This window comes from Kogia breviceps, chromosome 1, assembly GCF_026419965.1.
Source record: "Kogia breviceps isolate mKogBre1 chromosome 1, mKogBre1 haplotype 1, whole genome shotgun sequence".
Lineage (NCBI taxonomy): Eukaryota > Metazoa > Chordata > Mammalia > Artiodactyla > Physeteridae > Kogia > Kogia breviceps.
The window spans coordinates 159,474,003-159,497,066 of NC_081310.1; the positions used below are offsets into that span (position 1 = coordinate 159,474,003).

Here is a 23,064-nt window from a genome sequence, read left to right on the forward strand (position 1 = left end):
ATTGAAGAGACTGTCTTTTCTCCATTGCATATTCTTGCTTCCTTTGTTGTAGATTAGCTGACCGTATGTGTATGAGTTTATTTCTGGGCCTTCTACCCTGTTCCATTGATCTATATTTTTGTTTTTATGCCAGTACCATACCGTTTTGATTGCTGTAGCTTTGTTGTATAGTGTAAACTCAGGGAGCCTGGTTCCTCCAGCTCTGTTTTTCTTTCTCAAGATTGTTTTGGCTATTCGGGGTCTTTTGTATTTCCATATAAATTAAAAAATTTTTTGTTCTAGTTCTGTAAAAAATGCCTTTGGTGATTTGATAGGGATTGCATTGAATCTGTAGATTGCCTTGGGTAGTACAGTCATTTTAACAATATTGATTCTTCCAATCCAAGAGCATGGTATATGTTTCCATTTATTTGTGTCATCTTTGATTTCTTTCATCAGATACTTACAGTTTTTGGATTACAGGTTTTTTGCCTCCTTAAGTAGTTTTATTCCTGGTATTTTATTCTTTTTGATGCAGTAGTAAATGGAACTGTTTCCTTAATTTCTCTTTCTAACCTTTCTTTGTTAGTGTACAGAAATGCAATGGATTCATCCTGTGTATTAATTTTGTATCCTGCACCTTTACTGAATTCATTGATGAGCTGTAGTAATTTTCTGGTAGTGTCTTTAGGATTTTTCTATGATAAATGTATGATATGTATGATATGATGTCATCTGTAAACAGTGACAGTTTTACTCCTTCTTTTCCAGTATGAATTCCTTTTATTTCTTTTTCTTTTCTGATTGCTGTGGCTAGGATTTCCAAAACTGTGTTGAATAATAGTGGTGAGAATGGACATCCTTGTCTTTTTCCTGATCTTAGAGGAAATGCTTTCAGCTTTTCACCATTGAGTGTGATGTTGCCTGTGAATTTGTCATATATGGCCTTTATTATGTTGAGGTAGGTCCCTGCTATGCCCACTTTCTGGAGAGTTTTTATCATAAATGGATGTTGAATTTCATCAAAAGCTATTTTGGCATCTATTAAGCTGATCATATGGGTTTTAGTCTTCCATTTGTAATGTGGTGTATCACACTGATTGATTTGTGTATATTGAAAAATCCTTGCATCCCTGGGATAAATCCCACTTCATCATGGTATATGATCCTTTTAATGTATTGTTGGATTTGGTTTAATAGTATTTTGTTGAGGATTTTTGTGTTCATCAGTGATATAGGCCTGTAATTTTCTTTTATTATTTATTTATTTATTATTTTGGCTGCTCCAGGTCTTAGTTGCAGAATGTGGGATTTTCATTGCAGCATGCAGTCTTCTTAGTTATGGCATGCGGACTCTTAGTTGCAGCATGCAGACTTCTTAGTTGTGGCATGTGAACTCTTAGTTGCAGCATGCATGCGGGATCTAGTTCCCCGACCAGGGATCGAACCTGGGCCCCCTGCATTGGGAACATGGAGTCTTACCCACTGGACCACAAGGCAAGTCCTGTAAGTTTCTTTTTTTGTGGTATCTTCATCTGGTTTAGGTATCAGGGTGATGGTGGTCTCATAGAATGAGTTTGGAAGTGTTCCTTCCTCTGCAATTTTTTCGAATAGTTTCAGAAGCATAGGTGTTAACTCTTCTTTGAATTTTTGATAGAATTCACCTATGAAGCTCTCTGGTCTTGGACTTTGTTGGGAGTTTTTCAATAACAGATTCAATTTCAGTACTTGTATTTGGTCTGTTCATATTTTCTATTTCTTGCTGGTTCAGTCGTTGGAGATTGTACCTTTCCAATAATTTGTCCATTTCTTCTAGGTCGTCCATTTTATTGGCATATAGTTGCTTGTAGTAGTCTTTTATGGTCCTTTGTATTTCTGTCTTGCCTGTTGTAATTTGTCTTGTTTCATTTCTAATTTTATTGATTTGTGCCCTGTTCCTTTTTTTCTTGATGAGTGGCTAAAGTTTTATCAATTTTGTTTATGTTTTCAAAGAACTAGGTTTTAGTTCTGTTGATTTTTTTTTTCTTTTGGTCTCTATTTATTTCTGCTCTGATCTTTATGATTTCTTTCCTTCTACTAACGTTGGGTTTTGTTTGTTCTGATTTCTCTAGTTGCTTTAGGTGTAAGGTTAGGTTGTTTATTTGAGATTTTTCTTGTTTCCTGAGGTAAGCTTGTATTGCTGTAGACTTCTCTCATAGAACTGCCTTTGCTGCATCCGATAGGTTTTAGATCATCATGTTTTCATTTTCATTTGTCTCTAGATATTTTTTAATTTCCTCTTTGTTTTCTTCAGTGATCCGTTGGTTGTTTAGTCCCATACTGTTTAGCCTTCATTTGTTTGTGTTTTTGGCAGTTTTTTTCTTGTAGTTGATTTCTAATCTCATAGGGTTGTGATTGGAAAGATGCTTGATACAATTTCAGTTTTCTTAAATTTACCGAGGCTTGCTTTGTAGCCCAGCATGTGATCTATCCTGGAGAATGTTCCATGCGCACTTGAGAAGAAATTGTAATCTGCTGTTATTGGATGGGATGTCCTATAAATATCAATGAAATCTATCTGGTCTATTGTGTCATTTAAAGCTTCTGTTTCCTTATTTATTTTCATTTTGGATGATACGTCCATTGGTGTTAAAGTCCCCCACTATTATTGTATTACTGTCAATTTCCTCTTTTATCACTGTTAGCAGTTGCTTTATGTATTGAGGTGCTTCTATGTTGGGTGCATATATATTTATAATTGTTATATCTTCTTGGATTGATCCCCTGGTCATTATGTAGTGTCCTTCCTGGTTTCTTGTAACATTCTTTATTTTAAAACCTATTTTGTCTGATTTGAGTATTGCTACTCCAGATTTCCTCTGATTCCCGTTTACAGGGAATACCTTTTTTTATCCTCTCACTTTCAGACTGTATGTGTCTGTAGATCTGAAGTGGGTCTCTTGTAGATAGCATATATTTGGGTCTTGTTTTTGTATCCATTCAGCCAGTCTGTGTCTTTTGGTTTGGAGCTTTTAATCCATTTTCATTTAAGGTAATTATTGATTTGTATGTTCTTACTGCCGTTTTGTTAATTGTTTTGGGTTTGTCTTTGTAGGTCTTTTTTTTGCCTTTCCTCTTTTGTTCTCATCTCTCTTGTGATTTGATGACCTTCCTTAGTGTTGTGCTTGGATTCCTTTTTTCTTACATGTGTGTATATCTATTATAGATTTTTGGTTTGTTGTTACCATGAGGATTTGGTATAGCAGTCTATATATATTTCCATGATTGTTTTAAGTTGCTGATCTTTTTATTTCAAGTGCATTTCAGATATCCTGCTATTGTATTCTCCTCTTCTCGCAATTTTTGTTTTAGATATCATATTTGTGTGTGGATGATTTCCTACCTTTACTGTAGGTTTGCTTTAACCCATTTTGTAATTTTCTTGTTTCTCATTTTGGCCTTTTCTTTTCCACCTAGAGAAGTTCCTTTAGCATTTTTCATAAAGCTGGTTTGGTGGTGCTGAATTCTTTTAGCTTTTGCTTGTCTGTAAAGCTTTTGATTTCTCCATCAAATCTGAAAAAGAGCCTTGCTGGGTAGAGTATTCTCAGTTGTAGGTTTTTCTTTTTCATCACTTTAAAGGTATCATGCCACTCCCTCTGGGCTGCAGAATTTCTGCTGAAAAGTCAGCTGATAACCTTATGGGGATTCTCTTGTATGTTATTTGTTGCTTTTCACTTGTTGCTTTTAATATTTTTTCTTTCTCTTTAATTTTTGTCAATTTGATTACTATGTGTCTTGGCATGTTCCTCCTTGGGTTGATGCTGTGTGGTACTCTCTGCGCTTCCTGGACTTGGGTGACTACTTCCTTTCCCGTGTTAGGAAAGTTTTCAGCTATTGTCTCTTCAGGTATCTTCTCAGGCCCTTTCTCTCTCTTCTCCTTCTGGGACCCCTGTAATGTTAATGTTGGTGCATTTGATGTTGTCCCAGAGGTCTCTTAAACTGTTTTCATTTCTTTTCAGACTTTGTTCTTTATTCTGTTCTGTGGCAGTGATTTCTAGCACCCTGTCTTCTAGCTCCCTTATCCATTCTTTTGCCTCATTTATTCTTCTGTTGATTCCTTCTAGTTTATTTTTTATTTCAATTATTGTATTCTTCAACTCTGGTTGTTCTTTATTTTTTCTAATTCTTTGTTAAAAACTTCTAACTTCTCACTTTGTGCATTCTTTTTCTGAGTTCTTGGATCATCTTTACGATCATTGCTCTGAACTCTTTCTTGGGTAGATTGCCTATCTCCACGTCACTTAGTTGTTTTTCTGGGGTTTTATCTTGTTCCTTTGTCTGGAACATATTCCTCTGCCATCTCATTTTGTCTAAGGTTCTATTTGTATTTTTATATATGTGGAAGGTTAATTATGTTTCTTGACCTTGGAGAAGTGGCCCTCTGTAGGGGAGGTCCTATGTGTCCCAGCAGTATACCCCCCTCTCATCACCCAATGACCAGGGACCAGCTGGTCCCAGGGTAGGTTCTGACCTTTGTTTGCAGGCTCAGTTCCACAGGCACTGGGACTGTATATTTCTTGCTTCTGGTGTCTGCCTGCTGGTGGGTGAGGCTGGTCTAGCTTCCTTGTGGGAGAGGCAGATCCCTGCCCGCTGATAGGTGGAGTTGGATCTTGGCCCCTTGGAGGGCAAGGCCATGTCAAGGGTCATGTCTGGATTGGCCCTCTGGTGGGCAGGGCCATGTCAAGGGGCATGTCTGGAGGTGGCTGTGGTCTCAGGAAGTCTTTAGGCAGCCTGTCTGTTGATGGGTGGGACTGTGTTCCTGCCCTGTTGGTTGTTTGGCCTGAGACATCCCAGCACTGGAACCTATAGGCTATTGGGTGGGGCCAGGTCTTGGTGTTAATGTCCCAAGTAAGATGTCAGCCTTCACTCCTGGGTATGTTCGCCACCAGCTTTGATGTCCCAAGAGAGAGTCATAGCCACCACCCACCTCTGCACAAGACCATCCAAGACCAACAGGTAGGTCTGGCCTGGGCTCCTATGAATTCACTGCATTTGCCTTGGTTCCTGGTAATAAGACCTTGTGTGCATCCTTCAAGAGTGAAGTTTCTGTTTTCCCCAGTCCTATAGAGTTCCTACGATCAAGACCCGCTGACCTTCAAAGCCAAGTGCTCTGGGGGCTCCTCCTCCCGATGCCAGACCCCCAGGCTGGGGAGCCTCTTGTGGGGCTCAGAACTCTCACTCCTGTGGGAGAACTTCTGTGATATAATTATCTCCAGTTTGTGGGTCACCCACCTAGGGGGTATGGGATTTGATTATATCGCAAGTGTGCCACTGCTACCATCTTGTTGTGACTTCCTCTTGGTCTTTGGATGTAGCATATCTTTTTTTGGTAGGTTCCAGTCTTTATTATTGATGATTGTTCAGCAGTTAGTTGTGATTTTGGTGTTCTCATGGGAGGAGTGAGCTCAAGGTCTTCTACTCCACCATCTTGTCTTATTTTCCTCACTGGGCGCCCCAGCAGGAATAGCACAGAGGTCCCAAGAGCGCTGCTACCAGGTCTTGTTAATGCAGCTTGTCTACAGTCATCTTTGGTAAATGCTGAGAAAATAGAGAGTAAACCATGTGGGAGCATTCAGAAAAAGGAAGGCTCTGTGCTGCTATTTAAGAAAAAAACATCCTGGATAAAAGTCAGCATGGCCCTTCTCAGATGTTGGGGTGTATACAGGAGCTCTTTTCTCCTGCACATGTGGCCACATGCAGGCATTTGTCCCAAAGCCAAAGTGTATGTTTATTTTTTGAATGGGAATACATAAAATTGAAGTTAATGAGAAATTCTAATTTGGTTTCTTGAATTACAATATGGATTTTTAGAAAGAATAACTTCTTATTTCACTAATGAACCAAAACTTGGTTGAACCTGAGTCTTTATGTTCAAGACTTATCTTTAAAAATTCTCAACCAAACCAAATTCTTTCTTTCCTTTTATAGCGTAGATGGGATTTTTGGTCGGTTTACTTTTTTAATTGGAATAAATAAAATTGAAGTTAATGAGATATTCTAACTTGTATAACTTCTCTTGCCTTGTGAACCTTTAATGAATGGTCCTTATTTCTTTTCAAATGTAAATGCTTTTTTATATTCTCTGAAACTTAGTGGTTTAATTAAAAATCCAGAATCTAGAATATCTTGGAGGTGTTTTGGGTTTTTTTAAACTGAATTTGTGAAGGTCAAGCCTTAGCATGCTTTGGGTTTTCTGCCCACAACTAAAATGACTTTTTTTTTTTTCTTTTTTTTCGGTATGTGGGCCTCTCACTGTTGTGGCCTCTCTTGTTGCAGAGCACAGGTTTCGGATGCGCAGGCTCAGGGGCCGTGGCTCACAGGCCTAGCCAGTCCGCGGCATGTGGGATCTTCCCAGATCGGGGCACGAACCTGTGTCCCCTGCATTGGCAGGCAGACTCTCAACCACTGTGCCACCAGGGAAGCCCTAAAATGACTTTTGAAGACTTACTTTCAGGAATCATTTCTGTAGTTCATAAAATGACTTTTGAGAGGGGCATGTGTGTGTGTATACACACAAAAATAAAGTGGATTTAAAAAATAATTTCTATATCCTTGAATGTTGATTTTTTTAAATGTCTGTGACTATTATTGGTATTCTATTTGCTCATTGATGAATTCTATGATTCGAGAATAAGGATATTGGAAATACATCTTCCTGAGTTTTACTTCTGACTTAGCTTAGGGGAGAGTCTCTGACGGCATTAAGGGGACATTTTGCAAATGGGCCAAATTTTCCTCTCTGGTATTTGTTTGAAAACTCAAAATGTATATAAAATTATGGTATTGGTATTGAACCAAGGGAAGTGACTAATAATCATGTTAAAGTTTATTGTTCCCTTTGTTGGGATGAGTTCCACCAGTATGCAGTCCTATTCTATGAAATAGTTCTTTGTTTTATTGAGCTGGAAACCATGGCTTTCAAACTTAAAGGGAAGACCCCTAAATCTAGTAATTTACTGTTTGGTAAATGAGCTTATGCTTATGCTTTTTCATAGATTTTTAGAGTTGGACAACATTCTGTAAATTAGCTCCTCTAAGCAGATCAGTTAGTGGCAGAGCCAGGGCTAAGCCTGGGCCTTCTAGATCATGCTGGGGTTTTTTGTTTGTTTGTTTTTGTTTTGCTGCCTTGGGTCTTTGTTGCTGCATGTGGGCTGTTCTCTAGTTGCGGCAGGTGGGGGCTACTGTTTGTTGCGGTGCATGGGCTTCTCATTGCAGTGGCTTCTCTTGTTACGGAGCATGGGCTGTAGGTGTGCTTCAGTGGTTGTAACATGAGAGCCCTAGAGGTGCGTGGGCTTCAGTAGTTGTGGTGCGTGGGCTTTGTAGTTGTGGCTAGTAGGTTCTAGAGCACAGCCTCAGTAGTTGTGATGCACAGGCTTAGTTGCTGTGCTGCATGTGGGATCTTTCCGGACCAGGGATTGAACCCATGTCCCCTGCATTGGCAGGTGGATTCTTAACCACTGTGGCACCAGGGAAGTCCCAATCATGCTGGGTTTTTTTGTTTTTTAAAAAATAAACTTTAAATTTTGGAATGGTTTTAAATTTACAGAAAAGTTGCAGATAGAGTACAGAGATTTCCTCAGTACCCCTCACCCCACTTCCCCTACTATTACCATATTACATTGCCATGGTACATATGTCAAAACTAAAACCAACATTGGTACATTACTGTTAATTGAACTCTAGGCTTTATATGCATTTCACCAGTGTTTCCTTTATGTCCCAGGATCCCTTCTAGGCTACCACACTACATTTAATTGCTGTGTCTACTTAGTCTCTCTAGTCTATGATAGTTTCTCAGTGTTGCTTTTTTTTTTTTTTTTAAATAACTTTGACATTGTCTAGGAGTACTAGCTGGGTATGTCTGGTGTTTTTCTCATGATTAGACTGGGGGTATGGGTTTTTGGAAAGAGTACCACAGATGTAGAATATCTTTCTCATTGCATTTATCAGGGGTGGGGGATTACATGTCCACATGCCTTCAGTGGTGATGTTAACCTTCATCACTTGGTTAAGGTGGTGTTCACCAGGTTTCTTCACTATAATTTCCCTCTTATCCTTCTCTACTCTTTGGAGAGGTAGACTCATGCTGCTTTTACCTTGTATTCTGTCTTCCTATCTATCTATTGGTTTTTACATTCTTACAAAGTCTTAAATTTTTCTGTCAGGTAAGTTCTTAGACTGAAAGTGGTCTAAATTTTTGTCAGTAGCATTTGTTGGATCCTCATTATGTGAAGAGTTTTTGGCACTTGGAGATTTATTACACATCTCTCTTTCTCTCTTTCTCAACATGTTCACATTGCACTGAAATTAACTTTTTACATGTTTGCTGCTTCTTCTGTTGGGTTGTAAAAATGAGAGATCTCTTCACTTCTGTATTTGTAATGCCTAGCGCAGTGTCTGCTGGCTAGAAATTTTTCAGTAAATGTTTTGTTGAACTAAATTGATGAAGGAAACCTGTATTACTTGGAAAACACAACAAACATCTGATACTTTCATCCTAGTTTGCTATTATTAGAAATTAAAACTGGGAGTTCAGCTGACTGAGTAGACCAAGGAGCAAGCAAAACTCCTTAGGAAACTCCTAAAATACTGGTTCTCAAAGTATGGTCTCCCATAAACAATGTCAACATCACCAGTTAACTTATTAGAAATGCAAATTATCAGGCCATACCTCAAACCAACTGAATAAGAATCTCGGGGGTTGTGTCAAAAAACCTGTGTTTTAACAAGCCCTCCAGGTGATTCCAATGTCCAGAAATTTGAGAAATACTCCCTAAAAGCATAGAGGATGAAAAAAAATCAGAGAAAGAGAACAGCTAGTGGTAATTGACTGCAGCAGTGAAACTAGTCCCCTCTTTTCCTGATGTCTCTCTCCATGAGTAAGCTTAGGTTTATTTTTGATGCATTTACCTTGAAATCATCAAAAAGACATATGAAATGCTTCTTAGTTAAATGTCTATCTCTAGCTGTGCAAATGCATTTGCTAGTACATTTCAGTTTAAACACTAGTTGCTGGCCACCGTTTTTTTTTTTTTTTGGCAGGCGTTGTACATTATTTGATTTAGTTGCTGTATTTGTTTCAATGACATGCTTTGATTAGGATAAAGTACAATATAATAAGAAAACAAACAAAATCATAATTCAACCGTATACTGTTCACTTTTTCTATTTTATTTGGTGGAAAAATTTTTGACTTCAGTTTTGTCAGGAAAATTATTTTCAAGGCAACATGAACTTAGTAATATATTTTTTTAACTTTCAAAAACTGTGTTGTCTGTTGGCAGCAGATGGCTGACATAGCTTTTTTGCTTCAAGTGTCCACTTTTCCAGGAAATAACTCCCATCTGTAGCAAGAGGAATGCTGACCTTTAATGTGCATGTTAGTCACTTCTTTTAGCTCAGTGCCAAGCTAATAATATTACATATATTGTGAATTTGTTTGAGAGTATGTGTTAACCAGATTGTTTTCTTTCTGGAGTTTCAAGCTTTTGGAAATAGGAAGTTTGTGGGGTTTTTTGTATTTAGTAATTTAAAATAATTTTAATAGGTAATACATTCTTGTGGTTCAGAAATCAGTACAATATAAGAAGATATTCAGTGGAAAAAGATGTTAGTCCCATCCTTGTCCTTAACTGCTCCATTTATACCTACTCTATATATTCTTATTTATCCTTCCTTTCTTGTTTATCCTCCTAGAATTTCTTAATGGAAACAGAAACAGATATGAATAATTATTATCCCCTTACCATAAAGGTTACACACTATTATTATACATACACACTGTTCACTGCTATACTTTTTTCATGTTAACATAGTATCTTGGATATCTTTTCACATAGAGGGCTCCATGATTCTTTTTCTGGTCAGCTTTATTAAGGACTACTTTACATACAATGAACTGCATTCAATTAAAGTATATAATTTGATGAGTTTTGACAATTGTATATATCTGTGAAGGTACCGCCGAAGTTAAGATACAGAATATTTCCCATGGATTTGCTTTTTCTTGGGTGGGTGGGTGGTTGGTTTGTTTGATAGTATTTCATTGTATGCGTATACCATCGTTTTTTAAACCAGTCTTTGCTGATGAGCACTTGGGTGCTGATACAAACAATTTTATAATTAAAAACCTATTTCATACAGCATTTCCTATGCAAGCAGGTAGAGGATATCTGAGGATAGACTCCCAGATGTCAGATTGCTGAGCCAAAAGGGAAATAAATAATTTGGTAGATGTTGCCAAAATACCCTTCAGCAGTCTTGGTACCAGTTTGAGATCTCACTAGCAATGTACGAGAGTGCCTGTTTGCCCAGTCTAGCTAACAAATTGTGTTATGAAACTTTGGACTTTTGCCATTAGAAGGAAAATGGTATTTTCATATAGTTTTAACTTGCCGTTTTCTTGGGAGTGAAAGTGAGCATATTTTTATAAGTTAAAGGATGGGCCATTTGTGATATATACTTTTCTATAAGGTATCTGTTAATACTCTTAGCCCATTTTCCTACTGCATTTTGTGTTTTTTTTTCTGTTAATATCTAAGTATTCTTTATATATTAGGGAAGTTAATTCTTTCTTTGCAAATATTTTTTTTTCCTCTTTTTTTTTTTTTTTTTTTTTTTTTTTTTTTTTTTTTTTTTGCGGTACGCATGCCTCTCACTGCTGTGACCTCTCCCATTGCGGAGCACAGGCTCTGGACACGCAGGCTCAGCGGCCATGGCTCACGGGCCCAGCTGCTCCGTGGCATGTGGGATCTTCCCAGACCCGGGCTCAAACCCATGTCTCCTGCATCGGCAGGCAGACTCTCAACCACTGCGCCACCAGGGAAGCCCTGCAAATATTTTTTTTTCCCAGGTTGTTTTCTTTTGACATTACAAGACCTTTACTTGAAGGGTGTGTGTCTAAGTTTTTACTGCTTAGGATATCTTCCTAAAAGTTGCTTAGTTTTGATTTATTTCCTTTTCTCTGTCCTTCCTTTCATCTCTCCCTCTTTTCCTCTTTCTTTTCTTCCCAGCCTAATTTCTTAATAAAAGGATTTGAGGCAGCTTGAAGATGCTTTTTTGTTGAACAATAATCAGTTCGTGGGTGGATGTTGTTAAATGATTTTAATATATATGACCCTGGTTCATCTGTTTTGAAGGCCATGTTTTTGGTATACTGTGCATTGGAGAAAGAACCTGTGCCAGTGTCCTTGCCTCCAGCCTTGGTGCCACCTTCTAAGAGGAAAACGGTCAGTATATCACGCTCTGTGCGGTTGATCCCCTCTTCAACATCAGCCAAGGAACCTTACCACTCCTTACCACCTGTAGGCATTTTACCTACCAAAGCACCGTTAAGACAGGTATAGATTTATCAGTGTTAAAGGACTTTTTTAAAAAAACAAAATGCATGGCATTTAACAGTTGATTGCTTGATGAAGATAGAAGGAGCAATCAAAGGGATCAAAAATTCAGAGCTCCCTCTGGTTGAACCTATATAATGTGATGTCCTAGAGAAGACATAATCCTCTCCTGCATTTGGCCTTACTTAGGTCATATGGATGTTTCATTGGCTTTGCCTTGATCTACCTGGAATTAAAGTTGGAGAAAAAAGATACTCCATGTTAATCTGGCATGCTTGCCCTGGCAAAGTTAATAGATGTTTTGTTTGTTTAGCTCTAGTTAACTCTTGATTCTTTGGGATCAAATTTTCCAATTTGGGGTTGTTCAAGGCCTTTTTTTTCCTACAACCTGCTTCTTGGTAGGTTGAGTAATGGAAAATAAGGACACAATATGCAAATCAGCCAGTTTGGCTACAGTTAAGAATGGGGAATGAAACTATAAAAAAATGGAGATTTAGAATTATCTGAATCTTTTGTTTATGTAGATTCTCCTAGTTACGCATCTTAATGTGGTCATTCATAAGTCAAGAGTTAACTGTGCTTGAATTTACTCATTACTTAAAAAAAAGTAAAATGGGCATCTTTAAGTATAGTCCCTATAGCTAACCTGTATTTTTACTCTGTAATTTTCTCTTCATCACAGCATTTCAATTGGGGTGTGATGGAAGTGACGCACTGTTGCTATAGTTAGTGGGGTAGAATTGCACAGAATTTGTGAAAGTTACTGTCATGGGCTGAAAGAGGGACACTTCAAAGTTTGTTTCATTTTGGTGGAAATACTATATATATATTTTTTTCCTGTAGTGGGTTGTATCCCCTGCAGAAAAAGCTAAATATGATGAAATCTTCTTGAAAACTGATAAAGATATGGATGGATTTGTGTCTGGATTGGAAGTCCGTGAAATCTTCCTGAAGACAGGTTTACCTTCTGCCTTACTAGCCCATATTTGGTAAGACTTTATTTAAGTTGATTTAAAAAACAAATATGGTTTGTATCAACTCTAGTTTTGTAGATTCTTATTTTTAGGCATTTGTAAGTAGGACAGTTTTTGTTTAGAATTCTTTGTAGAGAAAAATTTAAGTCTGATGATTTCTTCTGGATAGTGGACAAAAGCTTGAGAATGGGTTACCTATAGTTTTATTAGATTGACGGTGTCAGTTAATGGTTATTAGAATGTTAACATCCAGCATTGGTTTATATCAGCTAATTAAACTTCAGTTTTTAAAGGAGAATCCAAAATTCTGAAATTGAAACAATATAAAACAAACCCAGAATCTTCAAGGTATACTTGTATAATTCTTTCTATAGGGTATATGTACACTTTTATACTTTTACGTGGGAACTATACACTTGGTCCTTAAAATTGACAAACTTTAGTGTCTCTAGTGAATTTCACATTAAATGAGATAATATAATGAAAATGCTTTCTATAGTGTGCCTGCTGCCAGTCCACCTGACTATACCGAGGTTAGTTATCATTAGGTTTTCAAGGGGCAGCAAACATTAGAAGTGGAACCATATAGTTGCAAAGAGGAACTTAGAAAAGAACAAAGGACAGCAGGTCTGCCTTAAAAGGAACAAGAACCCAAGACTGGGAAAGATTAAATATATGTAACTAGTGATAGCTGCCACTTTCAAGTACCTAGGCTAGGCACTATGCTGAATAAATGGCTGCTGTCATGGGCTTGCCATTATGCCCAGACTTTGAAGTGCATAGGCTAGATACTGTGCTGAATAAATGGCAGCTGTCATGGGTTTGCCATTATGCCCAGACTTTTTATGTACTTTGTCTTTAATTCTCACAGTAACCTTGCAAGATAGATGTAATCTCCACTTTATAGATGAAGAAACTAAGGCTTGGAGAGGTTAAAAAATGTGGCCAGTGTCACAAGAAGAAATAAGTAGAAAAGCTGGAATTTAAGGTTTCTTTGACACCGTAGCCCATAGTCTTTTCATCAGGCCACTTTGGTTTTCAATGAATCAAACAGATCAGGACTTTAGAAAGCTGACCTTAAAAAAAAGCGGTCGGGGTGGGGGGAAGCAAATAGAATAAAACATTTGCTGTTTCTCTTCAAGTGATTTTTGTAAAGGTTTCCAGATTGCTGCCTTCTCTCCACACGTGATCTCCATTTGCAGCTGTTATTTTTCTTTGACGGTGATCCCGACATCCTCCTACTTCAAAAGTTGTAGGAAACAAGCTGACATGGAGTATTTTGCTTGTTTTAGAATCATTCTAATGCCACTAACGAACCAAATTTGTTGAAACTTAGGTTTCATTTTTAACATGTTTTAATGTTGAAAATGTTGGGCGTAGAGAATGTTGGAATTCTTTGGCCCACCACAGCTTTTACTCCGTAGCGGTTCTGGAAATTGGTAAGAAAGCACAGAGCAAACCCAAATTAGAGGGCCCTGCTCAGCACCAAGGTGAACAATCTCTTTTTCTTACCATTTTAGCCGATATCTCTCTTCTAACATTTGTGAGTTTTTGGCTAGCCATAAGTTGGTATGACTTTATTTTGTAATTCAATTGGTGATTATTTCAAAGCTACATAGTCATATTAATTTTCCCCTGGATTTTTAGAATGGTAATTGTGACATTCACATACTGTTCATTTTGTTTATTTGTACAGGGCATTATGTGACACAAAGGACTGTGGGAAGCTTTCAAAAGATCAGTTTGCCTTGGCTTTTCACTTAATCAATCAAAAGTTAACAAAGGGCATTGATCCTCCTCACATTCTTACTCCTGAGATGATTCCACCATCAGATAGGGCCACTTTACAAAAGGTAAGACAACTTAAAAGAAAACTTTAATGCATTAACAGAAAAGAACAAATGCTATGTCAGGTGACAGAATCGATTTGTATGGAATAGTGGAGAAAATGTATCTGGCTAGAAACAGAGCAATATACTGTTTGCGGTTTAATTTGTGCCTATAAATATGTTAGAATACCTTGTATGATATCCTTGGGCTACAGTTCCTTTATCCCACCATTCATCACACATATGACAACCATACTTTCCAGTCTTAAAACTGGAAAATGCGGTCTTGTTTTTCCCCTGTGGATTTGTGAATTAATTTTTATGAATAGAGTGTAAATTTTAAATGAAACCTATAAGAATTAAATTACTGCATTTCATTTGATAATTCACTCTTGGAGAAAACAATACAGATTTGAAAACAAAATCTAGGAGATTATGATTGCTTGTTGTCAATTTTACATAAAAAAAAAAAAAGAAAAGAAAAACTTGTTGAGAAAAGTCTGTGTGGCTTTTGCCATATAGATGACCCTCTATTCCTGAGCATACAACCGAATTTCATATCTGAACAGCTAGAAACAGGTTTTAGCTACTTTTGGTTCTGGCCAGCTGTGGGAATTTTCAAAACTACATGTTTCAGTAATGCTGTACCTTGATTTTTCTCTTCTCATCTAGAAACCCTTCCTAATATTGTGGTTTATAATATCTTGGCCTTATAATAGAGCTTTAAAAGGACTTGCATGCTCCAGTGGCTGTTTGCCCTCCATACTTTGTGTCTTTAAGTATCTTGTGACCTACAAAGTAACATGGATGTGGTGATTCTTCAGAGTTACATATATAGGAGTTGTCACATATTTGGTATCAGGAGAGTTCTCTTTAAAATGTCGGTAGAATGTCTTGCATTAATTTTTTCACATAGGTTAAAAAATCCCATTTTAACAAATCTAGTAACAGTCAAAAGTGGATTTTTTTCTAAGTCAACTAAATGGAAATTTATAGCCACTAAGTATAGAAGTTACTTATAAGAGTTTTTATTCTTATTTTCACATTAAGTAACTACTTGATTTTATCTGCTTTGTGAGTGTTTTGGGGGGAGCATTTTGTGAATTTCTGAGATTTCTTTTGATGTAGGACATGGGTTCCCTAAGTTGTAGAGGAGGCTAAAAGTGATGCCACCCAGAAAGATAAAGGTTACAAATTTGTATTTATGCCTCCTGCTCTAACTGTATCTCAGTTATGGAACTCTGTGTTGTTTCATCTTTCACCTATGTAGACTGCTCTTTTTCCTTGCTGCCTTCATTTTATACCCACAGAGTCTCCCACCAACACAAAGTACACATACAGCAGAACTTTCTGAAGCAAATTGTTTGTTCATTGAAGTCTCTGTAACATTAGTAGGCACTTTGAGTTGCATCTGCTATACAGAATTTTCAATTAAGTAGATTTACTGAAGTCCATTCACTAGAGCATAGATACTTTCGTCCATGTCAGATATCAGTATTATTCATTAAAATGGGATTTTATCACTGTTGTTTTATCTATAACCAAAAATTTTAACCTTAAAAATTAAAATTTGTGTTTGTTTTGTCTTTCAAATAATCTCTTTTCTCTTTATAATCTAATTTTTTTAGAACTGCATTTTTTTGCAGCTTTGACTAATCCTTTTTTGAATGTTGCTTTCCTTTCTGTGTTTTTTCTAGTTTGGACTATTTTTTCCATTCTGCAGCACTCTGCTTTTCGCCTTTCTTGTACTGTCAGTTTCTTAACTCTACTCTCTCAAGGTTAGAGCTTTACTTTATGCCTTTTTTAGCATTACTGTTTTTGGTTTACAAGATACATTTTGAAATTAGAGGTTGTTTATGCCTCAAAGTTAATGCAGAGAAAATACCTAAACAGCATGCTTTTGTTACATGTCTGTCACTTGGTCCTCATGTGCATTTTAACTTGCCTTCCCTAAGCTCTCTGATCCACTAAAATCACCGAAGTGGAATTTTTGTGTAATACACAAAACAAGGTGAGAGAAAATATTTTGCAAGAAGGGGGCATGGTAGATTTTTCTTCATATGCCCTTCTTATACTTTATATACTGTTAGCCGAACTTTTTCTGTGCTTCCTGATTGCATGTTATTTTATTGCTCTAGAACAGGAGTTTACTTTTTGTGTCAGCAATTGAGAGTGACACAAGTACACTTATCAGTACCAACTAAGTACACTAATCTTCATTCTGGAGTCATCTATGGTATTACCTTATAACTTGTTTGAAGTTAAACTTATTTGTCTCACTCTTTTTATTTGATGATATTTTTAATAGTGAAAGACTGTCAAATGTGAGTCACTTTTTTTGAGTTAGAGTGACAGAACAGGTATGGGAGTCCTGAGTTTCTTGGTTTGATTGCACCTCTGATAGCAAATTTCTCAGTAGCACTTATGTGATGTAAGTTACTCTTGGTGATAAAAGTGAGACTAAGTGCTAATTTTTCATTTTGTTCGCCTTTCAAGTTGTCTGGCCAGGCTTAATTAGCTCATAAGTCAAGTTTGGGCAGAGTTAAAATCCTAGTAAATACTTGTCACATTCAGAAACCCACTTTAAAATTTCTGACTTTTTAGAATGATAAGGGTCTATGTGTCAGTGAAACACATAATAGTAAAACATAGTAAGAGGCATATTTGGTACAAATCTGTAATTAATATAAAATTGAGAATAGCATTAATTGAATCCTAATGGATGAGTTTTGGTATTGATAGTCAAAACAAAACAAAACATATGAGGACGGTTATGCAGTATAGCATAAAGAAATATAGAAGGAATTATTTGCCACATTTTATTGATATACCTGTTTATCAAGTCGGCTTTTAGGGTGATGGTTTCATTTACCTAAATGATCTTAATATGCAGGTGCCAAGGGGCATAATGTGAAATAGCACTTGAATTTGATTAGAAGTCTCCTGATCAATATAGCCCTATTAGCTAGCTGGGTTCAACTTTAAGCACGTCATTTAATATGTTTCCTTAGCTCTAAAATGGGGTTAATAATAATATCTGCCCTACCTACAGACCAGTTTTCAGATTAGTACTTAGTAAATTTGTAAACCATTATATAAATGTGAGCAGATAGGATACTGTGAACTTTTAGGTTTCTTCTTCTGTTGTGCAAGTTGGTGACATACCTTAAGTTCACAGCAACATAAGTATACTACTAAGTTTTATGTTCTGCTAATAAGGTCCTCAATATATCTTAGTTTTACATGTTTAGGCCTCAGTTTTAACATTTGCTGATGATGATCATCCTGTTATTTGTCAGTTTGGTTGTAGCATTGGGTGTAGGTCAAGTGTTTGAAGGAGCAGTTATCTTTTTGCCTTGACTTCAGCCAGCTATATAAGGCATCAAAAATGGTTCACAAAGGGGACTGAGCCAGGGTGGAAGCAAGTCATTGGGAGCCTTTCCAACTTTCAAGAGCATATTCTGTTGAGGAAGTTAAGTATAATAATAGCTCACATTTATAAAATAACATAAAGTTTGTAGAGGGACTTCATATGCAATATTTATTTAATTTTTAAAGTGGGCAGGGCAGAGATTATTTCCCTGTTTTGCAGTGAAGATCATGCAGCTAGTAAAACAGCAGAGCCCAGAATAAACCCAGCTAGGTTTTCTAAATACAGATACCATTCAGAGACTAATTTTGACACCTCCCATTATTAAAAGAAAACCATATGTAAAGGATGTCATATAAGACAGTTTCATGTATGGTGATATTAATATTTACTATGGAACATGCTGAGTGGTTGGTTTTACTTTAAATAGACACTGAAAGCATTTAATAAAAGTAAATACTTGTTGAATTAAATAAAATCAACCACCATTTATTTAATACAATTACAAATAAATCACAATTCACCTCCCCAAGAAATTTATGTTTCAGTGGAGGAATTAGTTTATAAATCTGATATCTGCTTTACTGCAACATTCTAGACAGGCTAAGATCATGCGATGAAGACATTGGGATCTCAAGTGGTGGTATATATTATAGAACAACAGCTTTTAGAGAGTTTAAGGGAAAATGTCTCAGTATATAACTACCTCTGTGTGTGTGTATAAAATTGCACAAGATAGTGTTTTCTTAAGTGAATTAAAAGTGTTAGTAATACCATAAAATATGTATCCATATAGTGCTTTTAAACATTTTTAATGCTTTGCCACATGCAATTTTATAGTAATAATGTTATAATTGTGAACTCTTTGTTTTTAGAACATCATAGGATCAAGTCCAGTTGCAGATTTCTCTGCTATTAAGGAGCTAGATACCCTTAACAATGAAATAGTTGACCTACAGAGGTATGTAAAGTAAAATTATACCTGACTATATAAATACATGCACACTTTTCTGTTTCTAATGTATATCTTGGGTAAGTACTACTTTATTTGGTTAAGTACTATGGTTCTTAAAATGGGAATCGTTGTACCTTATTAAATCTAAGGCAAATAGAAAGCCCAGAGATAAACCCATGCTTATATGGTCACCTAATTTACGACACAGGAAGCAAGAACATACAGTGGAGAAAAGACAGCCTCTTCGGTAAATGGTGCTGGGAAAACTGGACAGCTAGCTACATGTAAAAGAATGAAATTAGAACACTACCTAACACCATACACAAAAATAAACTCTAAATGGATTAAAGACCTAAATGTAAGACCAGACACTATAAAACTCATAGAGGAAAACATAGGAAAAACTCTCTGACATAAACCACATCAAGATCTTTTTTGACCCACCTCTTAGAGTAATGAAAATAAAAACGAAAATAAACAAATGGGACCTCTTAGAGTAATGAAAATAAAAATGAAAATAAACAAAAGGGACCTAATGAAACTTAAAAGCTTTTGCACAGCAAAGGAAACCATAAACAAGAGGAAAAGACAACCCTCAGAATGGGAGAAAATATTTGCAAATGAAGCAACAGACAAAGGATTAATTTCTGATATATACAAACAGCTCATGGAGCTCAATATCAAAGAAACAAACAATACAATTAAAAAATGGGCAGAAGACCTAAATAGGCATTTCACCGAAGAAGACATACAGATGGCCAAGAGGCACATGAAAAGATGCTCAACATCACTAATTATTAGAGAAATGCAGATAAAAACTACAATGAGGTATCACCTCACACTAGTTAGAATGGCCATTATCAAAAAATCTAGAAACAATAAATGCTGGAAAGGGTGTGGAGAAAAGGGAACCCTCCTGCACTGTTGGTAGGAATGTAAATTGATACAACCACTATGGAGAACAGTACGGAGGTTCCTTAAAAAACTAAAACTAGAACTACCATATGACCCAGCAATCCCTCTACTGGGCATATACCCTGAGAAAACCATAATTCAGAGAGAGACATGTACCACAATGTTTACTGCAGCACAGTTTACAATAGCCAGGACATGGAAACAACCTAAATGTCCATTGACAGATGAATGGATAAAGAAGATGTGGCACATGTATACAATGGAATATTATTCAGCCATAAAAAGGAACGAATTTGAGTTATTTGTAGTGAGGTGGATAGACCTAGAGTCTGTCATACATAGTGAAGTAAGTCAGAAAGAGAAAAACAAATATCATATGCTAACACACATATATGGAATCTAAAAAAAAAAAAAAGGGGTTCTGAAGAACTTACCAGCAGTACAGGAATAAAGACACAGACATAGAGAATGTACTTGAGGACACGGGGAGGGGGAAGGGTAAGCTGGGACAAAGTGAGAGAGTGGCATGGACTTGGACATATATACACTACTAAATGTAAAATAGATAACTAGTGGGAAGCAGCCACAGGGAGATGAGCTCGGTGCATTGTGACCACCTAGAGGTGTGGGATAGAAGGGTAGGAGGGAGACACAAGAGGGAGGAGATGTGGGAATATATGTATATGTATGGCTGATTCACTTTGTTATAAAGCACAAACTAACACACCATTGTAAAGCAATTATACTCCAATAATGTGTTTAAAAAAATAATAAATAAATCTAAGGCAACCTTTAACTGCAGGATGCACTATTATGTAGCACTGAAAATAGAAAAAAACACTGCCAAATAAACAATGGCATTCCAACAACTATAAGGTACTATTTGATTCTGGATAGTGAAATAGGTATCAATATATCTTGGAACGAATGAAGTACAGTTTTCTTTTTTTTTGAAGTTTTTTTAAAATTTATTTTTGTTGAAGTATAGTTGATTTACAATGTTGTGTTAGTTTCAGGTGTAAAGCAGAGTGGTTCAGTTGTACATATATATACCTATTCTTTTTAAGATTCTTTTCCCTTATAGCTTATAACAAAATATTGAGTGTAGTTCGCTGTGCTATATAGTAGGTGCTTGTTGGTTATCTATTTTATATAGAGTAGTGTTTATATGTTAGTCCCAAACTCCTAATTTGCCCCTCCCTTTCCCCGAAATACAGTTTTCCTTCAACTTCAGACATTTGAATAACAATAGGAAAAAATTATTATTTAATACATTGTATGGAAGGAATGTTAAATGCAGACACCATGCCAAGAGCTTTCATAACTTGTTATCTCATTTGATCCTCACAAAAACCTTGTAACTTGAGATGGATATTACTGTTCTGTTTTATAGGTACGGAGTTAAGATGCTTAGGTTATTTTACCCAAAGTCATACAAACCTGTAAGCAGTAGAAGTCATACCTGATCTCAGGACTGCTTGATTTGGAGTTGGATTTTCTTTCTTATACTCACGTACTGTGTAGAAACAGACTTGAATACAATTAGATTTGAATCTAAATACAGCAGGTCCTTTTGGTATTTCCTAATTCCCTTGTTCCTTAGAAACTTTTTATAGTAATACTCATTGTAAAAATGACCTCCTAAAATTACTTTTTAAAAAGTGAGACCATTTTTCCATCCACAGGACATTGGATTTAAATATCATTTGACTTACACAAACATTTTTTTTTATCCTTCACAACACTTTAAAGCAGATAATGGCTGATACTTTTTGTTGATGATATTGAGACATAAGGGGATTAAATGATTTAGCAGGGTTATATGGCAAGAACTTGGGAAAGATCTTTCCTCATCCATGAGACTACGTTGAGATTATTGTAGAGAAACTTAATTATGATTTTTTTCAGTTGCAGGAAAGAACTCAACCTAGACTAAGTGAGTGAATTTATTTACTTGTCAAACTAAGACCTCCTAGAGGTAGGGATGGCTTAAAGCATAGCTTCGTATTGGGGCTCAAATGATATAATCAGTTCTCTTGCTCTCTCCATTTCTTGTTTCCACTTCCACTGCATGGTTCCATTCTCAGATAGGCTTTCCTGTTATGTTGTCAAAGGGGTTATTGCACATCTGAGTCTCATGTACCTATTACTTCAGATCTAGTGGAGTTACTCTCTTGTGGCGGTTCCTGAACAAATCCTAAGCTTCAATCTGATTGGACTGGTTTACGGTCCTACCTACTGAAACAGTCAGTGGCCAAGGTTGTATTGTTTGCTGATTTGTCATGAGCTCTGTCCTGGGCTGCCGGGTCGGGGGTGGGGAGCTAGTTTGCCACCGAGACCACATGGAGGAGGGGGTATCCCCACATGAAAATTCTGCCAGAAGGAGGAATGAATTCTGAGAGTAAATGTCTATAAAAAACAGTATAGCTTCAAATCCACAGTAATTTTAGTGATCACCCTTAGTATCATCTGCCAGTTTGAACAATATGTCTTGACATTCTGTAACCTTAGTCTGGGCACCTTTTAAAACGGGATTGTTTAGTTTTGACTTATCTGCCTTCTACTGAATTCTACCAAATTCTATTTCCAGCTCAAAAATTGGCCTTTGCCTATTACATAAAGCTTTTAGTATTGGAATCAAAAAACAAAGAAACAAAAACAAACCCTTGGAGATTACATAATCCAATTTCTTTTTTACTCACGGGGGAAAAAAATCAAAGTCATACATCAGGTCAGCAAAAGTACTGGCTGGCACCCAAACCTGGTTGTATAGTTCTAGTTCTACATTTTTTTCTATTATATGAGACAGCTTTTCATTAAGATTTAGAACATTTTTACTTTGGTTTGAAGAAAAAGTAAACATTTGATTACTCAGTCTATAATGGTGTATAGACTTCATTTCATATGGTCTATAAACAGTCCATTAGCATTTTTGCTTGCCTTATGAGAAATGTGCATTTAATAGTAGCTAGATTTGGGGCTTCCCTGGTGGTGCAGTGGTTGAGAATCTGCCTGCCAATGCAGGGGACACGGGTTCGAGCCCTGGTCTGGGAAGATCCCACATGCCGTGGAGCAGCTAGACTCATGAGCCACAACTACTGAGCCTACGCGTCTGGAGCCTGTGCTACGCAACGAGAGAGGCCACGATAGTGAGAGGCCCGTGCACCGCAATGAAGAGTGGCCCCCACTTGCCGCAACTAGAGAAAGCCCTCACACAGAAACAAAGACCCAACACAGCCAAAAATAAATAAATAAATTAATTAATTTAAAAAATTTTTAAAAATAGTAACTAGATTTGAAAATACTTGTCATCTGTGCTTCTCAAGCCTATAAAAATAGACACATACCCCAGTATTCTAGGGCTTGCTTGATTTCAACAGTAGTTATTTTGCTTATGAAATGTTTTTGTAATGAGTTTTAATAGGAAGTAGAGCATCGTACATAAAGTGTTCTTGCCGATACAAACACTTGTAATACAGTAAGTCCCCTACATACAAACCTTCAAGTTGCAAACTTTCAAAGATGTGAACATGTGTTCACATGTCCAATCACATAAGTTAGTTAACGTGTCTGGCATACATTGACATGTGTGTGCATCCTCTACAAGTGGTTGTGCTTTTGTGTACTTTACAGTACTTATAGAGTACAGTAGTACAGTATCTTT

The 23,064-nt window shown here is 36.7% G+C and overlaps 1 protein-coding gene across 3 annotated transcripts in view; it reads left to right on the forward strand.

Annotated features, from left to right (window-relative positions):
• Positions 1–23,064, forward strand: part of EPS15 (epidermal growth factor receptor pathway substrate 15) — a 168,942-nt gene that overhangs the window by 62,121 nt on the left and 83,757 nt on the right. For 2 of the 3 annotated variants that reach the window (XM_059064018.2, XM_059064037.2), the window contains 4 exons: positions 11,157–11,357; positions 12,201–12,346; positions 14,028–14,184; positions 18,406–18,491. In XM_059064018.2, coding sequence (XP_058920001.1) covers positions 11,157–11,357; positions 12,201–12,346; positions 14,028–14,184; positions 18,406–18,491 — 590 coding nt within the window. The remainder of the gene's footprint in view (positions 1–11,156; positions 11,358–12,200; positions 12,347–14,027; positions 14,185–18,405; positions 18,492–23,064) is intronic. The other variant, XM_059064028.2, reaches the window with a different exon arrangement.